Here is a 23,388-nt window from a genome sequence, read left to right on the forward strand (position 1 = left end):
GGTGCAGCCTGGGTCCTGGAGAGCCCCCCTCCCCTCCACAGTCCTCTGGAGCAGCCAGGGAGACTTTAATCTCTCTGGCTGCTTCCGGCTCCCTGAAAGCTCCCTGCTCCCTGCAGGGGTTAAGACTCTCCGCGAGTGGCGGAGAGCATCAGCCACATTGAATAGAGGGAGCAGGAGTGGCAGAGAGCCCTCCGGAACACGGAGAGTGCATGGAGAGCGAAATAAAACGCTCTCCATGCACGGAGAACTTTATCATTGAATACTGCCCACTGAATGAGATTAGAAAAGTCATCAGCCTGATTGTCAGCAACATTGTCAGCAACATGGAGTCCCGACCCCATGTTGAGAAGGTCGGGACCCACTTTGGGGTCAAGACCCACAGTTTGAGAACCGCTGAATTAGATCATTGATACTTTCCCATAGATATCAATAGGAAAACCTCATTTACTCACCCATAGATATCAATAAGAAAAGCTCATTTACTCACAATCAATTTGAAAATAGAACCTCAATAGAACTAAAAATCAATTTTCAATTGAACCTTCAGAAGCAGTTCGATTGGATTTTTTTCCCCCATGTAATATTGTCTGAAACCTCAATATGATATAAAATCCATGGGAGAGAAGCATGTGGGGCCACATAAATCACGAGTTTATAAACAGCAATGCGGTAAATAAAACTGTGGATATGCAAATTAGCCCAGGAATGAAGGGTTTTGTAGGTAATACCAGTGCATGTGACTTGTTTTGGCCAATAGGAATGCTTTTGTATAAATTTCAGTCCCTTTTGAGTCCATTTTTGGTTCTATTGAGGGTGAAAAACACATTTAGAACTTCAAATAGAAACTAATGCACCATCGACAGCAGACTGGAACTTAAAGAAAATCTTTGTAAATTAGCTATTTGAAATAGAAACACTATAGTCGTTTTAGTGGGGATATTGTCTCTATTCTGGTTGATTTTAAAAATAGAATTTTAGCAAATATACCTCTAATGGGGGGGGGGGGGGGGGGTATTCAATCCGTGCCAATGTTTTTTTACTTTTGGGAAATTGTCACTTATCGCTGATTTACTTTCAACCTATTCAATCCAAGTGTGAATTTTTCAACTAATGGGAAAAAAATCATCGCAGCTGGAAAATATGTGGATTGGTGAGTTACTCGGGGATCCACGTGTTTTAGTCCAAAATGCAGTAGTTTCGATCGTTTTCAGCTGATGCAGATTTGACCTTAAAATAAGACGACCCTGCTTCTGCAGAACAATTGGCTGATTTGAATAGATATTTTCAGGTAACATTGAATACATTCCATGTGTCTAAAATCCATAAAAACTGAATGGAAAAACGATCATGTATAAGTAGATGTTCACCATCATTAATAAACACTTGCTTGGTTGGCATTTGCCCTCATAAGACCCTGTATATGCTTTATTTTTAATAAAGAAAATACTAATAAGAATGTAACAGGGAAAGATATATCCTTCCCCTCTTTGCATGGTAAAGGGTCCAGATAGGAGCGAGTCTAGCATGCTAATGAGTCTGACCAACATGCTAATCAATCTGCTGGACCCTGTGTCAGTGCCTTCACTGCTGGGTATCAGGAATTATTTAGTATACTGGGCATGATAATCAGTCAATCTCCAGGTGAATATAGGCGGAGGGGAATTTTGATCTATTTTTAGCATTACGTTCTTATGACTATATCGCATTACTACAACACAGCCAATAAGAAATCTTACATCCTCTATTAAACAGACTTTGTGTTTCTCCCGTTTAGTGATGTCCATCTTGAAGATGCTTGATGGGCGAATGGACAAAGAAGCACAAGATTTTGTGAAGAAACTTAGGGAACTGGAGAAGTATATGGAAGATGACTAAATTACTATTTTTACTGTGAAAAAAAAAAGAAGAAACCCAACATACTTGTATATATACATAACTTCTTGTCTCCCAGGGGAGGCAGCACAGTCTTGCTGTATTGTGTGGGAAGGGAAGGAATGGAATACGCTTAACTAACTTTGACATAACTTTTATTTGTTATCTATTGTTAAGTTTTTGGTCCGTTTTTTGAGAACTAAAGTTTTAAATATTAAGTGTTAAATGAATATTGTAATGATCGGTGTTTCAAGGAATTCATTTCTGTTCCACCGACTGACATTTTATTTCTTACTGTAACTCTATTTGAAGGAAATTCTGGGATGCATTGAAATCCAGCAATGTGTAGAAGATACAAAGATGCAGTATATTATATAGGGTTTTGGTGCCACCTGCTGGATAGTATAGCAAATGACCATTAATTCTACTATACAGGGTGTGGATCATTAGGTCACCAGGATTATGGTCGACATGCAGGAAGGACGACATGACTAGGTCGACAGGGTCATTAGGTCAACAGGGGTAAGGTCGACATTGAAAACGTGGACATGCTTTTTTTTTTTAACCAGAATATCAACAGTAAACATAAACACCAAAACGTAGCACCGCATCCCCTCGCATGGCTCGCTGCGCCCGGCACACTATTTTATTCTCCCACCACGCCCTAGTGCAGGGCTGGGCAACACCGGCCCTCCAGATGTTGATGAACTACACATCCAAGCATGCCTTGCATCAGTTTCAGCATGGCCACATAGCAAAACTAATGCAAAGCATCCTGGGATGTGTAGTTCATTAACATCTGGAGGGCCGGTGTTGCCCAGCCCTGCCCTAGTGGATGGTAGGGCATTAAATACCACCTGTCGGCATATTTTGGCTCTAAAAACAGTAAAGAAAAAACAGAAAACCTAATGACCCTGTCGACCTAACCCATGTCAACCTTAAGTCATGTCAACCTAAAGCTTGTCGACCATCATGCTGGTGACCCAATGACCGTATCCCACTATACAGTACACAGCACAACATACAGTATTTTCAACAAGATTGATATATTTGGGAAGGAGCCTTAAAGACCTTCCCCCAAACTAACAATGATTGTAGCCACAGATAGAGTCACCAGTGCCCCTGAGGAAAGAGTGATCATTGTCTATACCCAACAGAGTGAGACCCTCAAGTAGATAATTACCTGGGTCTTGGATGACGGCCGACATCAGGATCCTAACTAGTCAAATGCCCGACAGTCAGGATCCCGACTGACAGGGGCTATTCTCCATGATAGCCTGGAGAGATAAACAGCGGGATCTTGGGCCATGTCCATAAGTGTGGCTATATTTACCCGTTAATCTATTGTTGTTCCAATCATGGAACTAGCAACAAGCCAGAGCTGCGTGTGATCAGAGTGATGGAAAATGATTTCCCAGCAGCCATTGCAACAGGTTGGTTTATAATTTAATCAAAGCAAAAGAAGAACAGAAACCAGTTTTTCAAGATGCGCTCCACCCTCCCCTATCAGTTTTTGGATTAAATTTTTTCCTTTATTAAATGAATAATAATAAAAATATATTTTATCGAATAACCACAAAACTACAACACCCGGCGGTAGTATAATGATGGATGCCTAGGACAGGGTAAGGCTGCCCCTCATGCTGGTTCCCTCCCAGCAATGCGATTGCAATAACTCACAATTGCATCGCTAATATGCAAACACTTCACTATACAGCCAAGCTGCAAAGCCAGTTGCTGGGCTGCCATATTTTGGGTTGCAGCGGCTGCGTGTGATGTCATGCAGTAGCTGCCTGTGATCTCATGTAGCCGCTTCAGCCCACACCACAAATGGTCTGAACACACACACCCCTCAACGCTGTGTCCGCACCCCTTTAACCTGCCAAGTCACACTTTACTGAAAATTGCCAAATAGTGATTTTCCATAATCAGCGATTGCAGCAGTCAACACTTTATCCATTTCAAAATGTTTAATAGACATCCTAAAATTGATATTATGAATGTCAATCAAATATAAAGAACCTCTCATTGCTCTCTTGCAATCCGTATCTCTGAACAGAGTATACAGTATATCCCTCCTCCCCAAACTACACACATTTAAGACGATTGCAGGCATCAAACCCAGAACCAACTGTAACTGTTTAATATGGATCTTGACATGCACCAGAATATCCCTTGAATAGACTCCTCGTTTGTACTTTGTTCGCTGACTGCTAGAACACAAACAAGTGGTTTGTATAGTGTTTTTAATGAAAATGTAAGGTATTATTTCATACCGATATGCTTTTATGAACCTTGAGCCTTTAATGTAGTGTCCATTTCAGCTATGTGGCACAATAAACCCTTGAAAAGACTATAATCGCACTTGTAATGTGACTTATCTGCGCACAGTTTCTACATCATGGGCTAGAACATCTAGTGCACGGCACTCATCTCACCCTACCCTCTTAATGAAATGTCATGACCACAATTATCTCTAGGTATCTTTCTGTAAGCTGTAGAAAACGTCTAGAACATTGTTCCTGGGGTCAGTATGACGATGTATGGAACATTTTACATGTTGGATTAAAATGTTTTATATTTGTATTTTACATGAAATGAATAAAATGTGAAATGATTTAAACCTCTGCCTGAACGAATTATATGGGTCTTGCAACCAATGAATGAATGGATGATGTATGTGTAATGGCCCCTATGCAGGGAGCGATGCGGGGTCATTTTCTAAGCAATCTAGTCTAGTGGGGTCTATTTACTAAGACTTGGAGAGAGATAAAGTGGATGGCAATAAAGTACCCACCAGCTGCTGTCATTTTTCAAACACAGCCTGTTTTAGTACATAGACCCCCATACACGGTCTGCCCTCTGCTTTCACACTTATGGGATTATACTGACACCAGTTAAATCTACACAGTGATTACTGAAAGTATTTAAAGATGTTTTTATTTATAAACAGCTACTTTTACAAAAATATTGCATAAATAATGTACATTTCATAGAGCGTCAGTTATATTTGCGTTTACAGCGTTTTAGTCTCGGAGTCTCTTTTTGACTCCTTTCCAAATAACAGAATTACTAGCGGCTGCGGAGTCCTCTTCATCATCATCATCACTCTTTTCTCCAGAGTGTGGCTCTTCCTCACCCTCATCTGCAGACTCTTCGCTGTCATCCTCCTCATCACTCTCCTCGTCAGGATTTGTCAATCTGTGAAAAGTAATTCAAGTACAACTCAGAGCAAACTCTCATTAGTATGCCAAGGCAGCAAATACGATGTACATGACTTCACTAGCGGTCCGCAAGGTAAAAAAACAAACATAAAGGAAGGTGAACAGCGCTGGGTTTCACTGAGAGTTATGACATACACACTGGTGTTAAATTAATATTATTTAAAAAAAAGCATAAATATATAAAAATATATTCACAAACATCAATACTAGCTGGAACTGGCAACAAGTAGACAATATAAATATATTGTATATATTGTATTCATTGGGATGTTGGAATAATACGGTGCACTTTTTTTTTTTTTTTTTAAAGAATTGGGCATTGGAAACTGAATTCAGTTGGTGGTAGAATAGATGCTCCTTTGTTTGTAGGGGATTAGGGCATAAAGGTAATTGTCTCGATAAAAGTTCTGGTGTAATACCCAGCTTGGGGCGAGATAAGGTACTTGTTTCCTAGAACGGCGCCCAGATTTTCTACGTACGGCACCGTAGGGAAATCGCATCGCATCGCATGGGCCATTATAGCGGCATGCGATGCAATGTGATTTTTCAATGTAATTTTTTCAATGGTCTTTTTTCTCTGATTTTATAGGGTGTGCGATGCCATGTCATTGGCTATACAATGATATGATTGTATGTCCTAAAAATAGGTTTTACGCACCCCCCCCCCCACTATCCACGCCACCCCGAAGCGTGGCGAGCCTCGCAAATTACTTTACATGTATTCCGCGTCTGCATCGACCCCGGTTACCCGTTTACACTACACAGTGACCCATGTTGAACCCGTGTTCAACCCTGGTCGCTACCTGGGTAGAAATGCCGGGTCTCACAACCTGGGTTATTTCTACAGGGAGTGTTTCCACCTGCCTAAAATCCCAGGTTTTGTGTGCTCTCGTGCAAAAACCAGGGGTATTTAGGCTACTGGAAAAAGGGTATTAATGAGAGGGTGGATTTAAATGATGTGTTTGTGTGTATATTAAGAAAACCAGCAAAGGCCATAACTTTCATGCCAGGGTGCACATGCAAAATATTCATATAGGAATTCCAAATTGAAGCACTCCATAGACTTGTTATTGCCTTAAAAAAATATAGCAAAAATGTTTTTTGTTTTTTTTCTATTTTACATTGTGTACACTTAAGGGACATACAGACGTGGCAACCCAGCTTTTGGCCTTATTGATCCTTCTGGCAAATTCCTTCTTAGATGGGCAGAACCATGTGCACTGCAGGGGGGCAGATGTAACATATGCAGAGAGAATTAGATTTGGGTGAGTTATTTTGTTTCTGTGCAGAGAAAATACTGGCTGCTTTATTTTTGCACTGCAATATAGATCTTACTTTGAAGTAAAACCCCACCCAAATCTAACTATCTCTGCACAAGTAACATCTACCCCACCTGCAGTGCACATGGTTTTGTCCATCTAAGAAGGAATTTGCCAGAAGGAGTGAATCAGAATAACACCCTATGTCAGGAGCTGTAGTACCGCTGAGCAGGGTGTTACTGTAATGTGCGCTTTGCACAGCACCGTATGGACTGTGGTTTTTATAGAGGTTCTGTCTCTTTTAAATATAAAGTGTTTACCCTTTTGAACTGATGACTCTGTTAAGATTGGAAAATTCTCTTCCAGATTCAACATCGAATGGATCTAAAATGAAATAAGCCATAGAAATGAGAGTATCTTACTTCCATATTGCGTGATGCACTTGCATATTAACACACATATCTGGTAACGTACCAATTTCTTCCTCCTCGGCATTGTATGCCCCGGCCAGGAACTCCGCTTCTACCTTCTTCACCTCCTCCACATCCTGGCACTTGCTGTATCTCTCAAGCAGATCCTTATTTAGTTCAAGAAAGACTTTTCCCCATTTAAACTTCCTCAGTAGAATGGTGGCCAGATCTGGAAATCCTGAATAGAAACCAGACAGCTGAGTATAGAGAGTGAGGGGTTCTCGGGGGCTGGGTCCTTAAAATGTTTTTCCCCAGGGGCCACCGAATCTTTCTGCATCAAATGTCATATGTTCAATATGTGACTATGACTGTGGGGGTCGGACCTGTGAATGTCACTGAGAACGCACCCATCTGATACACAACAGAGGCAGACAATCTGCAAGGTGAACCGATTCCGCATGTAGCCGATTGGTTAGGATCTAGTGACATCAGCCACTGGTCATGATTTGCTACAAGAGAAACACTGATCTCATTTTATTTTTATTAACAATTTCTTATAACAAAGCAGTCTATTATATTGAATATCATACAGGTCAACAAAATGACTGCCTACACTGGGGGTAAACAAAAGGTATAATGTCCCATATCTCTAGGCCAGGAGCAGGCAAAGCACAACCCACAAGTCATATGCAGCCGGCAAGGCAATCTGGACTGGTTGGTTATTGCTGCAGATCTGTGCTCAGAACTCACTAGGACATGGCTGAGGTGTAAGGGAGGCACAAGGCAGAGCTTACAGAGTATACAGGGGTCGCTTAGTTACAGCAGGGGGGGGGGGGGACAATAGCATTAAGGCCCCCCATACACTTAAGAGACTTCTCTGAGGGGAGAAGTCGCACACAACCCCCCTTGACAGCTTCCCGGGCGTCAGGATCGCGTACGATACACCGTGCACCTTGTTCAGGTCCATTCAGAGTGGCGTGTGCGTTCGCATGGGTCCGATGTTTGCGCATGTGCTGGGATGCACCCACGGCAAACAAACTGTTCACTGGGTACACGCACCCATCATTGTGGGAGGAGTTGTGGGGGGGGGGGGCGGGTTGGCCAATTAGCATATGGGAACACCCAGCATTTCACGCTGGGCGATCTCATGCTAATGAGGCCGTGACGGACATGTGAGGGGCGAGTAGCTGAAATCACCAGATGTAAGCTGCCCGCCCACTCCCCCCCCCCCCCGAGCGTACACGCATATGTAAGGTTGCTCAGAGCGTGTACCTCCCACTTCTTTCCATGGTCGGCGACCATCGATAGATGTGGGAGGGTCCCAGTGCCATGCGAATGGATGTTTATGTAAAACATCCATTCACAGCCAGTGCGAACGTACACGCCTTGTGAATGGTGGGGCCGGCGTACCACCATTCACAAGGCGGGATCTGGGTCACTCTCAAGGATGCGAATTTGCATCAGAGCGAATGAACCAGAATAACCCCGTGTGCAGTCCTTTTGCACAGAATGAATTGGATGAGATGCCAGCCAAGGCTGCCGGATCCATAAATCTATAGTACAGCCTTTGCAATCTCCAGCTCCGATCCGATGTGCACGGGACCGCTCAACGGATCAGAATCAGAGTTAAAACACATGCAATTTGACTCTTCATCCGATTTCTCAACTTGATACATCGGAACTGGATGAAAAGGGCCTGATTCGCACTAGTGTTTGGCCAGTTTTACTGATCTGTCAACAGGCATATAGTGGTCAGTGGGGTTACAGCAGTGCAGCCTGTACTCTGTATAAGGTAAGTCCTGACAGCAATTGGCTAGTAAGGGATGTGGAGTCAGTAGTATGGGGGAGGCTACAGTGTCCCCTGATTGGTGTAGCATACTGGTACAAAAAAATAAATGCTGGAAAAGCAGGGGTTAACAGACACTGGAAAGCAGCTGTGAGAACTTGTAACCCACCATGGCAGGTTGAGGGTCCCCGGGGCAGGATGTAGGTGGCAGTTAGTAATTCCCTAAAACTATTTAAGGGGGCAACTCAGTCCCTGTCTAGGCCTTTCTGGCATATACTGTGTTATCAGGTTCAATGTGTCAGCCACACTGCACCAAAATCAGGTTATCCCAATATGTGGTAACGTCACCGAAGAGAATACCGGACTAGTACATAAAATAGATGAAATGACAACAAACCAGCGTGGGAGAGGTATGTCTGATGTAAACAGTACCGACTGAAGATGGAGAGTAGAAAAAAAAAAAAAAAAACATTTAAGGAAGTTAAAAATCTGGAAACACATACTGCACAATGCACAGATAAAAAAAGGTTCTTGCCCATACACTGCTCCATTTACAAGAACAGTCAACCATCCTATGTCCGGAAGTGTCTGACTTTAATCCAGCGGAGGTTCATCATTGCAATACCATCCTGATAACCGACACGGACTCCTTCCCTCTACCGTGGCAAGCAAATGGCTTGGAGGCATGCTACCTCCATAAGGACCCGGTGATATTTCCATAAAGATATGGAAGAGAACTTTTCCTCCTCACTCACTGGATACTATTTCAACCTTCATATCAACGCACTTGGACTTCCCCAGTACTGGTGGACGGATTCAGTATGAAATCCCGGCAGTCGGGATCCCGGCGTTCAAAATCCCGACGCCGGAATCCCAACCGCCGAAACCCCGACAAGGGAGGGGACGTGGATCGCCCCCCCCCCTTGCGGGCTCGCCACGCAGCGGGCCCGGTGCCTCGCTACGCTCGGCGCGCTAATTTATTCTCTCTCCAGGGGTGTCGTGGACACCCACGGAGGGAGAAAGTGTCGGGATTTCGGCGGTCGGGATTCCAGCGTCGGGATTCTGAACGCCGGGATTTAAACAGCATCCCCTGGTGGACACACAAAGGGTGACTATTCGTGTGCTTACGTCATTGCACTGAGCAGACATTATCATGAAATAAAAAAAAAATGTATTTACTCTCTTCATATTAATTATTTATGATTATTTATTGCATGCATTGTTTTTTTGAGGTTATATTTATCTATTAAATGCTATTAATTTTAACAGAAAGTCAAATATCCTTAATATATATCTAGCGCAGTTTTACCCTTCCTGAACCTTTTTTGTTTACCATTGGGAGTGACTGCCCATATACCTAAACTGCTGCTTGACACAGAGCACACTCATTTCAAAGCGCCTTCCCCTGATATCTTGATACCTACTCTGCCCACCACACAACGCACAGATAAGCCTCTCACGGCACTGGTCCAATAGTCCAGTAAAAACAGGACGCACACTAGAACTTTAAAGATCAACATTTTATAAACTGTATTTATAGCAAAAAATCACTTTAAGGTCAGTGTACCAATACTATTACACACACATATAGGGAATAGTCAATCGAGCGACCATTCACACTATTTTTGTAAATAAATTTTTATTAGTGATGTATCAAAAAGCCATAGAAATTTAAGCTGTCCGCACAATGAGTATCCTGCGCAGAGGATCAACAACATATAGAGAAATGATCAAAAGGGGAACATAAAAGCATCACCGTATTTTAACATGAATTGTAGGAATACGCAGAGAAAAGACTATGGAGGGGATGTCTGAAGGGTACAACAGCACAGCCTATCCTGCAGCAGACACCCTCAGAAAGGAATTCAGCATCATATAGAAGGAATTGAGTAGGGAAAGAAATAACAGGAGAGGTAGAGAGGGAAGAAAGTAGGGGCAAAAGGAAAAAGGAGAGAGAGGAAGAGAAAAAAAAGAAAATAAAAAAAAAGGGCGGGGGAGGTGAGTCCCACCCGACCGGTCCAGGCAAATCAAAAACAGAATTGAAGGGCCAAAGCCCCCCTTTCTATACGAAATCTGGGGTACGTTAAAATAAGTGGTCCAGGGTTCCCAAATCTTTATAAACCTCTTATAAGAGCATTTCAATATGCTGGTGATGTACTCAATCAAGTGGATGTGCCAGATCTTAGCGATAACCTCATTAAGAGGAGGAATCGTTGAGGACTTCCAATGACTCGCTATACAGATCCTGGCCGCCAGAACCATATGATTAAACAATTTGCTTTGGGCCCGGGTTGCGTCCGGGACATCCATCGAGAGGAGAAAGAGACCAGCTTTAAAGGGAACATTCAAAGATAAAATAGAGTTGGCTAAGGTTAACAATTCACGCCAAAAGGGAACAAGGGTCGGGCAGTCCCGCCAAATATGCAAAAAAGAGCCATCTGAGGCCTTGCATCTCCAGCAAAGGGGATAGATCTCCAGGTTAATTGTATTAAGTCGAGTTGGGACATAGTACCATCTGTAGAGAAGTTTGTATGCATTCTCCTTCAGCCGCACGCAAATCGAGCTGGAGGAGACATTAGAGCAAATATCCTCCCATTCCTCATCCTCCAGCATCTCTCTCAGGTCAGATTCCCATGCCCGCTCAAATGATGTTCCAACACTAGAGGTTTGGGGAAAAAGCGACCATTCACACTATATCCTCCCCGCCCTCTGATGATGCAACGCCGCTCTGCCCCGCCCTGTCCCCAGATGATGCCAGAGGGAAGCTTCACCTTGCAAATGCCAGGTTGCTCCCAGGACGGACACGTGTCCAATACCCGGGTGCGACCTGGCAATTACGATGTGAAAGGGGTATAAGATACATCTCTCCGGTGCTGGCTCGCTTTTTCCAATTATTATTTTTTTTAAACGATAAAAAAGCGTAGGGACCCAGCAGCGGAAATTTAGGTCACCTTTAAGTACTAGATAAGGTAGATACACTGCGCTTGCTTTTTGTTGGACAGTTTGGAGCCTGGCACTGCTTAGCTTGAAGGGTGTCTCTGACCCTTTTGGCAGTAGATAAATGGGCTTTTGCACTGCCAGTGGGTGCAGAGTGTTAGATAATGTGTGAAACTTCAGTAAATGTGTGTGCGAAGACGGAAATAATCAAAATGAGCACGTTGCAGGTTCGTTTACTTAATGCAAGTGAAATGCAAATGCATACAACAGAAAAAGTAACAGAACAGAAAATGGGCATAGGGTTTGTTAACCAAAATGGGAAGGTGGGGAAAGGAAAGTTCAGTGGATTCCCCTCAGTTAGATGTGGGGTTCCCAGTCGTCTTTATTCAGGGATTTAACTGCAGTGTCGCCGCAGGGAGATTCCCGGTAGAGTTTCAGGCGGTCCTTTAGGGATCCATTCTCAATTCCATAGGCCCCTCACCTGAAGCCTATGGTCCTCCTCAGCAATTTGCAGTGAAAAGATAAATGTATTTCTTTATTTTTCTGGGGATGCAGTAACTCTTAGGGGAGAGTTGATTCATACACACAGGGATGTGGATAGAGTAAACCCGCCCCTCTAACTGAGGGGAATCCACTGAACTTTCCTTTCCCCCACCTTCCCATTTTGGTCAACAAACCCTATGCCCATTTTCTGAAGCCCATCTATCTACCACCTTTTAGTACTGTATACTGTGACCTTGCACTACAGAAAGTTCTGTAACAGCACCTTTACAAAATATGGTGCCAGCCCATTTACAGGTGTAAGGAGACCTTCATGTCCTTCTGTTGGGCAGAACAACACACACACACACACACACTACATTCAGCCCGTTTTCTTACCTACTATACAGAACGTTGCAGCAAAAGCTTCTACACAAGACAGTTTGCTTGGACGCCCATAATTGACGGGGTTTGCCGCCACCAGGTACGGCAAGAGGCGAGGATGGCTGCCTTTCATTTTGGAAAACGGTGTTTCGTCCAGCTTAGCCCAGGAGCAATCAATGACCGCCACACCACCATCTGCAACGATCTGTCTGAGTGAAGTGCAAACAATTAGTGCAATTAGTGCAAAGCCACTCTAAGTATGTGTCATTTCCTATGCCTGAAGCAATACTGCTCTAATCACAGATGGCCGTAGGTCAAAATGATCAATTAGAAAATTGAAATTTCACTAACCAATGGCCAAATGTAATAGGGTGAGAGAATCAGAAAGTGAGAGATTTTGGAGGATGTTTTCCCTTTTTTTTAAAGCGGCAATCATTTACACTGCAAAACCAGGTAACGGTATAAATGGCAGAAAATGTCTATGTCGACAATCACTAAGTTGAACACTAACGGTCGACACCTTGAAACAGTAGATATGCTTTGGGCGTGGTGCCTCTGCGATTGTCACACTATTATATTCCCACTTGGATAGTAAAGTACTGTATGAAAAACCACCTTGTTTTATAAACAAAAATAAAAAAACGTGGAATAAAAAAAAATTATATGGAAAAACTCTCCCAAAATCTCTCACTTACTGATTCTCACCCCCTTGGCCCCTAGTGCCACCACCTTCAATATTCGCAACAATCTAGAATTAACACAAATGTAATCAGACAGTAAGACATTGTAATGCATTGTTATCTTTATGCAATTGAAGCATTTGATTGTCAATCATGCCTTTTGCATGCAATTCCATCAAATAAATTCCGTGTCCCCTCACCACACTATATAAAATCAACTCCGCGCCCTAGTGGATAGTGGGGTAATGAAATGGATAGTAAATCGCATGTGATATCCCATGCGATATCCCCACCATGGCTCTAACTGTGCGGAGTTTGTATATTCTCCCCGTGCTTGCGTGGGTTTACTCCGGGTACTCCGGTTTCCTCCCACAATCCAAAAATATACAGATAGGTTAATTGGCTTCCAACAAAATTAACCCTAGAATGTCTGTGTGTGCATGTACATGTGGTAGGGAATATAGATTGTAAGCTCCACTGGGGCAGGGACTGATGTGAATGTTCAAATATTCTCTGTAAAGCGCTGCGTAATATGTATGCGCTATATAAGAAACTGTTAATAAATAAATAAATAAATATTGGCTGAAGTAAATGGACAAGATAAAACTGCCGCCCACCTGCCCAATGGTCCCGCCCCATTACCGCACAGAGACCACCTCTACTTGCAGAACAAAATCTTGTTCCTCCGAGAGGATTTATTGTACTTTGCAGTAGATGACCCTCAGCTTCCTGAAAGCTAATGTAATGCTTTGTGCCAATAACATTCAACTACAAAACATTTTATGTAAACTGGCCTGCAAACATTTCTGACACATGCCAATGTGCACGGGGGGCGACCATTAGGGCTTGTGGCATCAATTACATTAGACAAAAAAATAGTAATTGCACAGCTGGTCGTTAAGGATGCCAAATGTCAGTAACCCGCTCTGCAATTCCTGACCATGGAGCAAATTACAGCCATGGGGTATGCATGCAGGAATAACACAATCATGTTAATAATGCACGTACATGCTAACACATCAGAACATTGCAATAAGCACAGTGCTATTGCATTGAATATCGGAATATTAACAAATGATTGGCCAATGAAGTGTCATGTGGCAGAATGAGGCCCATCACATTGCGTATGACCACAGCAACAGGGCCCAGTATGTGCCAAGGCCCCTAAGCTGAGGGCCTGAATCTCCTACAACTTGGCAGACATTGGGGCAGGCATATTAAGCCTGGAGAAGAGATAAACTGGAGATAAAGTGGAAGGAGATAAGTGCCAGCCAATCAACTCCCAACTGTCATTTTCAAACGTTGACTGGTGCTTTATCTCTTTTTACCTTATCTCCAGTTTATCTCTTCTCCAGGCTTAATACATCTGCCCCACTGGCTGCTACGTTACCTCCTTTCACTTTGTCACTTCTCAATACATCTTCCCCATTGATCTGGGTGCAGTTTTCAGGTTCAGTCCCTGTATCACCAACAGAAGGCCCAGGGCACACCTGGGAATGGCGTAAAGATGATTCCCCAGGAAGTGCTCTGACGTTCATACATGTAAGAAAATGTACTGTATATTCTAATACAGTATTGCACATAAATACCGACAAAAAGGTTTTACTACAGATTACTCACTTGTCAGCAGGGGAGACGTACAGAGTCCCCATGGGGCTTAGGATGAGCCCATTGAACCTCTGATTTAGGCGAATGCTCCTGACCAGTCCTTTGCGTACAAGCTTCCGACCTGTACATCTCTTTGGATCACAATGTCCTAGGTCCCACATCGCTAGTGGGCAGGGGAACTTCACCTTGGCCTCTCTGTCTTCCACGTCGCCATCCCTCTGTATACTATCTTCCATGACCAAAAAAAGACAGAGTAAAGAGTGACGATTTTGTACTCACCATTAAATCCCACCAGCTAAGGGGTAAATTTGCTAAGATGTTCTATTGAATATGGGATGTTGCCCATAGCAACTAGTTTCTATCTATTAGATTCTAGAAAGTGCTAAATAAAGAAGTAGAATCTGATTGGTTGCTAGGGGCAACATATTATCTTCAATAGAACTCCCATCTCAGTAAATGTACCCCTAACTGGCAGGAAGAGACACTGACTTGGGTACTTGTGTAGTTTCACGGCGCCACTAGATTGCATGGGATTTGACATGCGATATCGCATGCAATTTACTATCTATTTCATTACCCCACTATCCACTAGGGCAGGGGTGGGAAACCTTTTTTGTGCCAAGGGACGTTTGTATGGGCAAAAAATCCTTTTGGGGGCCATATGTAAAAATGTCTCTTACGAATTGTCCTGCTGCAGCCATCTCACGCTTTGGCGGCTGCCGCTGAATAGGACTGACTGTCTCAGACCGGCTATGGGGGCCGCATACAGCCCCCGGGCCTGAGGTTCTCCACCCCTGCACTAGGGCGTGGAGTTGATTTTATATAGTGTGGCGAGCACAGCAAGCCACCGAGCCCGAAGCTTGGCGAGCCCCGCGGGGGGAAACGGATGTTGTTGCAGAGCGACTCACGATATTGCATGCCTTTTGCATGCAATTCCATCAAATAAATTCCGTGTCCCCTCACCACACTATATAAAATCAACTCCGCGCCCTAGTGGATAGTGGGGTAATGAAATGGATAGTAAATCGCATGTGATATCCCATGCGATATCGCATGTCAAATCGCATGCGATCTAGTGGTGCGCCGTGAAACTACACAAGTACCCTGACTTGAAACAGTAAAGGCTTCCATACACTATGCGATTTGGGCACGATTTCACCCGATTCGGATGAATCGGGCCGTGAAATCGGCCCAAATTGCACTTGCAGACACCCCGTCCGATCTTATGTGCAGCCCAGCCCGGAGCCATGCGAGGGATGACAGCGTGCGGGGGATGCCGGCTATTGAGAGCCGAGCAGGGAGAGGCTGCATAGGGAGCCGGGCAGGAGGCACTTGAAGCCATTGATTGGCTGAGACCTCGTCAGCCAATCGCTGATTGGCTGACAGAGGTCTCAGCCAATCAATGGCTTGCTAGTCATCTGTATGGGCTTTTTTTTTTTTTCCCAAGTTATCTGTTCCTCCCGGGCCGGCTCCCGCCGCTGCCCGGCAGCCAGCGTCATCCTCCCTGCCCGGCGCCCTGCTCCCACTGTCATCCCACCACAACAGCCTCCTCCTGCCCGGCTCCCTATGCAGCCTCCCCCTGCTCGGCTCTCTATTAGCCGGCATCCCCCGCCCGCTGATGTCCCCCGCATGGCTCCATCCTCCTGCAGCTCCCCGGGGACTGCATATGATAAATCCATGCGATTTATCATATGCAAACCTTGGCACATCAAGTGCCTAATCGTGTGTCCCCCTCCCGGGGAGCTGCAGGGTGAAATCAGGTCCGACTTGTCCCTAGGACAAGTCGGACTAATGTATGGGGGCCTGAAAAGTACTCTTAAAGGTCACCCTGAAAGACTAGCAACAACTGGATTAGATTAGAACTCCATGGTTGTAAAGTAAGAGGTTGCTCAGGAGACCCTACATACTAAGGATCATGGCATCAAACTTGGGGGTCATCACTGATGGTACTGTGGGAGTAAGAACATCTGAAATGAGCGCTAAAATGTGAAAAACTTAAAAAAAAGTTAAAAGAAAAGAAATATAGGAAGAATATAGGCACCTGTAAGAATAAAGTTCATTTCAAATGTTAAGAGCTCCTGAGAACAAAGACTGGTAAACAGACAATGGTCATTCAGATAAATGGGTTAGATCCATTTGATTTAACACATTTATCTGAACAATTGTTTTTGTCCATTTTCCAGCATTTGGGAGCAAATGGTTGACGGTCATATTTTCCCATACATTACCAGATTTTTGCTTCCTCCAGACCGATAGGACAGACAAATCTTTCGGTGTGTACCCAGCGTAAGAGTTAATGAGACAGCCACTTTGACAGCAACCACAATCCACAAAATCAAGTGCTAAATAGATATATACTGTACTCACATGAGCACACCATGCTATAGATAACTGTAGAGTGTCAGCGACAACCCTGCTGTCACTACGGCACAGACAGGCAATGGCAGGGTTACTACTAATTTTAAGGTCATATAGTTTCTTATATCTATTTTTATTCATAGTAATAGTGTTTATTCTAGCATCCGCCATCTTTGAAAACACATGCAGTTCCTCTTCCCTGCCTTCACCTGTGGTGAACAGAATTCCATCTGTGCTCTTGCTCAGCCTCTCCCCTCCATCACCCCTCTCATCTTCCCGAATATTTGAATATCAATTACCAACAGCAGAGATATCAGTACTGGGACCCTAATAAATTGGAAAATCGCCTGGGGTGTACACCACCTATTTGAAGGCATTACCACAATACTGGGAACACCTGTACTACCATACAACAAAATCAAAGAGGACTTTGATCGGCATTGGTGAGATTTTGGCTGCATTAGAGACAATAGACTCCTAAATAATAACTGCTAATTACTGTGGTAACCTTAACCAATGTGCCAGGCAGATGTCAGTGTGTATTAATGTTATATTTTATATAAGCCATTTTTATGTGCTATTAATAAATTTTATACTTTACAATAAAGTGACAACTGCGCTCTCTTTTGCTCTGTAATTATTTGTAGTTCCTCTTCCCTGCCTTCACTGTCTGCTCTAGTGCTTCTAGAACAGTGTGGTCTGTATATCCAAGACTGCACACTTCAGCTTGGCACTATGAGGGTAAGTCCTACTATACATATATGCTGAGTGTTAGTCTGTGGGACTGTGTTTGGGGCGCTGGGCTCTTTGGGCTGCTGTTGCTGGGCTGCTCCATGGCATCATATCATATACTTTCAATCACCCCTTTAGTTTGTTTAATATATATGTAGCACCCTTCACATTTATTATTACTTCTTACCTAGGTAAGTCCTATCACATATGATTTCCCCTATCCCTTTTACTATCACTTTAATTTCACACTAATGTGATGCTGGGCTGGCCTGGGGGGCCCTGTGCCCTGGACCTGTCCCAGAGTAGTGTTAGGGACTTGTCCTATTGAGGTAACCTGGATGCGGTGGACAAGCCCATACTAATGGCCATTACTATGCTAATAACCTCAAATGCAATATAGCAAGATATTAAAAGGTCTAGCATTTATATTTAGTGTGCACCTGCAAACTCCTCCTCCTGCTTGCTGCACTACAAGTCTCAGCAGGTAGCACCTCATATGTCCAGGGTGTGCAGTTTAGGGCCCCTCCCCCTATGTCTTATATGTAACCAGACCTTTGCTAGAAACACCACAGCAGACAGCGACACCCCAGGCAGGGAAGAGGAACTACATGGGTTTTCAAAGATGGCGGGGGCTATACAGAATCCAATAACCATAGAAAGTCTGCTCTGCCCTGTCCATTATAATACCTAGTGTGACATATAAATCAAAATCAAAGTGTGCAATGAAACCTAAAGCGCTTATTGTTTGTGTGCACTTTTTTTAGATTAATTATAATTCCTAGGTCAGAGGTTCCCAAACACTGCCATTACAGTGCAGATTTTGAGAATGCCTATGTTTGAGAACCGATGACTTAAGTAATACCTCAGTCAACTTGATTTAACCATCTGGACTCAAGCATGGATATCCTTAAAATGCAGCGTGTACTAGGGGAGTTTTTCCCAGTAGTCATTTCCCCTCTTTCTGTACATAGGTGCCACTTAAGGTGACCATACACGGTGCGATGTGTTGTACTGTATAAGTGTGATTTGAACTATACAATGGTGCTGTACAATTTGAATTTCAGTGCTATGCAATGCTATGCAAGGAGATCCAATTGTATGCCATTTGAACTGCATACAATACTAAACTACATTATGTAATTAGTTCATATTTTATACTATGTGGTGCCCATACACAGTACAATTATTGTATACAATATCTCATCGCAGTGCATAGGTTTTGCAATGCAATGAGATGAGATCAGCACATACTTTTTGAGCTGTGCGATGAGATGTGTGACGGGAGCACGCATCTCATCGCACATAACAATTGTACTGTGTCTGGGCACGCACAGAGTTCATCGCACCGTGTATGGGCACCTTTACAACAGTCATGCGATGCAATTTAGTACAAAAAGTACTGCCTGCACATACTTTTTGTACTATACAATTTAAAGTACATGGGAGCGCACCTCGCATAGCATCGCAAGCCCCACAGAAACAGTGCGTTTTGAACTACATGTGATGCGTTTTGAACTTGAAAGTTCAAAACGCATACAATAATCGCACCATGTATGGGCACCAGTGTTACTTCCCCACTCAGTATTTACACATCTCTGTAACATTCCATAAATACACCTAGAACCCCACAATCCACTCTCTCCTCTAAGATTCCATCCTGGGGCCAGATACAGCTCTGTATGTAATACATTAGACACATTACTGGGGCTGTTATTACCATGTAGAGCTTCATGGACTTCACAGGTAAATGTCTCCAGACTTTTAGAGGTTTTCTTAAACCTGGATTCCTTCTGTTTAGGCCTAGCAGCTTTCTGTGGCTTCTTGGGTCCCATTGTAGTGTACTACTGAAACACACACAAGCAAGGTTATTACATACAGATCAGTTTAGAGAGAGGTGTGTGCAACATCACCCTCCTGCCAGCAAGTTTGCCGGGAGCTTCAAATTACTACTCTACTTGAACTACACATCCCAGCATGCTCTGCATCAGTTTTAGCATGGCCAAATAGTAAAACTGTAGCAGGGCATGCTGGGATGTGTAGTTAAACAACAGCTTGAGTGTCAAGGTTAGCCATCATTGTTGTAGACAGTGATAGAACAAACATGGCAGAAGGGCCCTGCTGCAAGCTGACACACACCCTCGTCCTTTCCCTTCCTGCAGACCCATTCACATACTTTCAACGTGTTGAATGAAGTTGAGCTTGTTATTGTTTTTTTTCCACACCCTAACACTTTATTAACACTTATGTTTTTCCCTATCACATTGTATGTATTATTTTAATCACACCTTCACTCCCTTACATAGTACTTATGTGCTTCTTATTAACCCTTACTAACTTTCATTTGTGTGCTGCCCTGGAGAAGTCAGCCTGATAGCTGGGTTTGAAAAATGATGGATACTTTATTTGTGAGTAGGTGCATCTCGGCCTTCCATGTACAGTATGGTGATGCAGTATCATATAAGATAACAAGGTAGCTGATACCCGCAAATAATTCTAGCATAAGCATAGTGCACAGGTTCTTAAAGTTGGTACTCAGGACCCCACACAGGGCCTTATTTTGGTTGATACGCTCCCCTGCGTGCTCGTGCAGGGGAACAATGTTTTGCGACTACGCATAGTCAGTCACATGTGAAGCTTCTGTGTGCAAGCGGCCATGGCGAATAGGTTATTCGCCGGGTGCTCGCACACAACAGTGCAGGTGGGAGGCGTTGGGTTGCGAGCCAGGGGATTCGCCCATGGAAACGCCCAGCGTTATATGGGCATTCCCATGAAAACGCTGGGCATTCTCATGGTAATTCCCTGATAACGCGGATGTGGGGTCGGGCAGCTGACGTCAGCTGCCCGCCCGCTTCCCGTACAGGCACTCGCAGATTGTAGATTTGTGAGCGCTTGAAAATCATTTGATGGTCGGCGACCATCGAATGATTTTGTGCCCGCACGCAAGGCGTCCAAATGCATGTGTCAACCTTTAGTAGTCGACCTTCATTTGGTGACAGGGGCGAATTTAGGGGTCAGGCCACCCCTAGGCACAACATTTTTGTGTCCCCCCCCCCCATATTTTAATGTAATCATATATGTATATACATTGTTATTTATATATTTCATTAAAATGTAACTCTAGCCCACCTTAATATTTTTTTAAGCACTCTGGGCTGCTCACTGTACAGATGACCCGGAGGGAGGCACTTATTAGTACAGTGATTATCAGTGTCTCCGTCAGTCTCTCTCACACTGTGACTGACTGAGTGCAGGGAGGATCTGTGCGCCGCTCAGCTGCTGGATACGCAGCCAATAGACTGTGTGTGTGTAGAGTAGTCAATGGGCGGGCGCGGGCAGCAGTGAGCCTGAGCCATTTCCGAATACACAGGGGGACCGTCGGACCCAGCCACGGCGGGTGACGAGCGACGCTGCCACCAACATATGATAATTCATGTCTGCGGCACTCGTCACTCGCCGCTGCCCACCCGCTGTGCCATGCTGCTATTTAACAGAATGTCAGCCTGCCTGCCGCCCTTAAATGGTGCCGCACAAATCCGGCCCTGCATGTCGACATAGACACCAAAAACTCATGTCGACCTTACTCATGTTGCCCTAAAGATTGTGTCAACCTTCGGTCAATGTCGACCATTCTTAGTGTCAACTTTGTCACTATCCACCATTAGTTAATATTTTATTGTATTATTAACTATTGAGCAGCTTTTTCAAACACAGCGCAGTGATTAACTCCATCTATTATCACATACACCAGGTCTGTCCAAACTATGGCTGTTGTGAAACTACAAGTCCCATCATGCCTTGCCACAGGTTTGCTATTTGGGAATGCTACAACTATGGCAAGGCATGCTGGGATGTGTAGTTTCACAACAGCTGGAGGGCCACAGTTTGGACACGCTTGACATACACAGTCTGCCGATAATCGCTCAGCTACGATATCATTGAATTTATGACCAAAAGAGGTCACGGCAAGTTGTCACCAATGACTCCATCGTTCACTATATACCATACAGTATAGCGTGTAAAACAGATGAAAGGCATCATTAACCATTAATGGAAATATGAAATCCCAGTTGCTATTTCCACCAGGTGAAAATAGCAGCTGTCAGTATTCAATCCCGGCCAGGACTCGCTTGCAACAGGTTTGCCTCACTATGGAGGCGGATCTGTATTGTCGGAAACGGTGCCTGGATTGCCGTTTCAGACTATCGGTGTCCATTTTCGCCGATGCCGGGACTTTAAGGGCTATTTCACAAGCTCCGGCTCATGCCGGGCGGCAAAGCCCTGCACGTCGAAGAAGCCATGGTGCGCACAGAAGTTTTCAATGGCAGCCTGGCAGCCGTCCCTTCCAGTGGTGGGATCCGTCTCCAACCGGTTGGCCGGGCCGTGGCCATCCCGTGTGAATGGACACAATCATGTCCATTATTAACTACTGTGTACGGCACAGCTTTTGGCTGTGCGGGGTTTTGCCACCCGGCAGGAGCCGGAGCGTGTGAAATAGCCCTATGACTGTCAGAATATATTCTGCCAGTTGGAAGAACAGACCCTACATTGAATAGGAATGTCATTCATTCAGTTACTGTATATTGTAAAGATGGATACGGTCAGTTGGTCGACCTAAAAATAGTCAACAGTCATTAGGTCGACATACTGGAAGGTCGACAGGGGTCTACACTAGGTCGACATGGCACAAGGTCGACACAAGCATTATGTCAACATGGTCTAGGTCGACATTCAAAAGGTCGACATGGTGTTTTCCCCTGTTTTTATGAGCGCAGAAAGCCATGCGAGGGGACGCGCTGCACTTAAAACTGTTTCTATGTCGACATTCGGGTCAAAAAACAGTGAAAAACCCCATGTCAACCTTTTGACTGTCAACCTAGACCATGTCGACCTAATGCTTGTGTCGACCTAATGACCTGTTGACCTTGTGCCATGTCGACCTAGACCGATGTTGAACCTCCAGTATGTCGACCTAGTGGTGTCGATCTTATTACTGTTGACCATCTTTAGGTCGACCATACATTCCATACCCGTAAAGACATATATAAGAATCAACTTACATTTAAATCTAACACTATGGGCCTTATTCTAGTTCACTCTTTCTGACAAAATCCTTCTTAAGATGGACAAAACCATGAGCACTGCAGGGGGGCAGATGTAAAATGTGCAGAGAGAATTAGATTTGGGTGAGTTATTTTGTTTCTATGCAGAGTAAATACTGACTGCTTTATTTTTACACTTCAATATAGATCACATTTTGAAGTAAAACCCCACCCAAATCTAATTCGGTACTTATGTAGTAACTGGGCTGCCGATTTTGAAATCGGGTCCATCGCATCGCATCGCACCCGACCAAATCGCATGCGATGCGATGCGATGCGATGCGATGGACCCGATTTTTCCATAGGATTCAATGTTAAAATGGACTGAGTCCATTTTAACATGGAATTCAATGGGAAAAAGGGGTCCTTTTCATACCCCTACTATCCAAGTGGGCATGGAGTTGGATATAAACCTGTGGCGAGCGTAGCGAGCCACCGAGCCCGAAGCGTGGCGAGCGTAGCGAGCCCCGCGAGGGGACACAGAATACCGTCCGCTCGCCACGCTTCGGGCTCGGTGGCTCGCTACGCTCGCCACAGGTTTATATCCAACTCCATGCCC

General features: G+C 44.2%; 2 protein-coding genes across 7 annotated transcripts in view; one reads left to right on the forward strand and one right to left on the reverse strand.

Moving 5' to 3' along the window:
- The window catches only part of BAIAP3 (BAI1 associated protein 3), a 317,991-nt gene extending 313,492 nt beyond the window's left edge, over positions 1-4,499 (forward strand). Inside the window, exon 34 of the mRNA XM_083153102.1 lies at positions 1,775-4,499. Coding sequence (XP_083009228.1) covers positions 1,775-1,875 — 101 coding nt within the window. The 3' untranslated portion in view covers positions 1,876-4,499. The remainder of the gene's footprint in view (positions 1-1,774) is intronic.
- Positions 4,500-4,790: 291 nt separating this feature from the next.
- The window catches only part of TSR3 (TSR3 ribosome maturation factor), a 32,080-nt gene continuing 13,482 nt past the window's right edge, over positions 4,791-23,388 (reverse strand). For 3 of the 6 annotated variants that reach the window (XM_083153109.1, XM_083153108.1, XM_083153106.1), the window contains exons 3-8: positions 19,448-19,574; positions 14,653-14,869; positions 12,368-12,561; positions 6,830-7,003; positions 6,676-6,739; positions 4,791-5,073 (exon numbers count right to left, since the gene is read on the reverse strand). In XM_083153109.1, the coding sequence (XP_083009235.1) occupies positions 4,899-5,073; positions 6,676-6,739; positions 6,830-7,003; positions 12,368-12,561; positions 14,653-14,869; positions 19,448-19,562 (939 nt within the window). In that variant the 5' untranslated portion in view covers positions 19,563-19,574 and the 3' untranslated portion in view covers positions 4,791-4,898. The remainder of the gene's footprint in view (positions 5,074-6,675; positions 6,740-6,829; positions 7,004-12,367; positions 12,562-14,652; positions 14,870-19,447; positions 19,575-23,388) is intronic. The other 3 variants (XM_083153110.1, XM_083153107.1, XM_083153105.1) reach the window with 1 other exon arrangement.

The sequence above is a fragment of the Crinia signifera genome, chromosome 7, assembly GCF_055691185.1.
Source record: "Crinia signifera chromosome 7, ASM5569118v1, whole genome shotgun sequence".
NCBI classification, from domain to species: domain Eukaryota; kingdom Metazoa; phylum Chordata; class Amphibia; order Anura; family Myobatrachidae; genus Crinia; species Crinia signifera.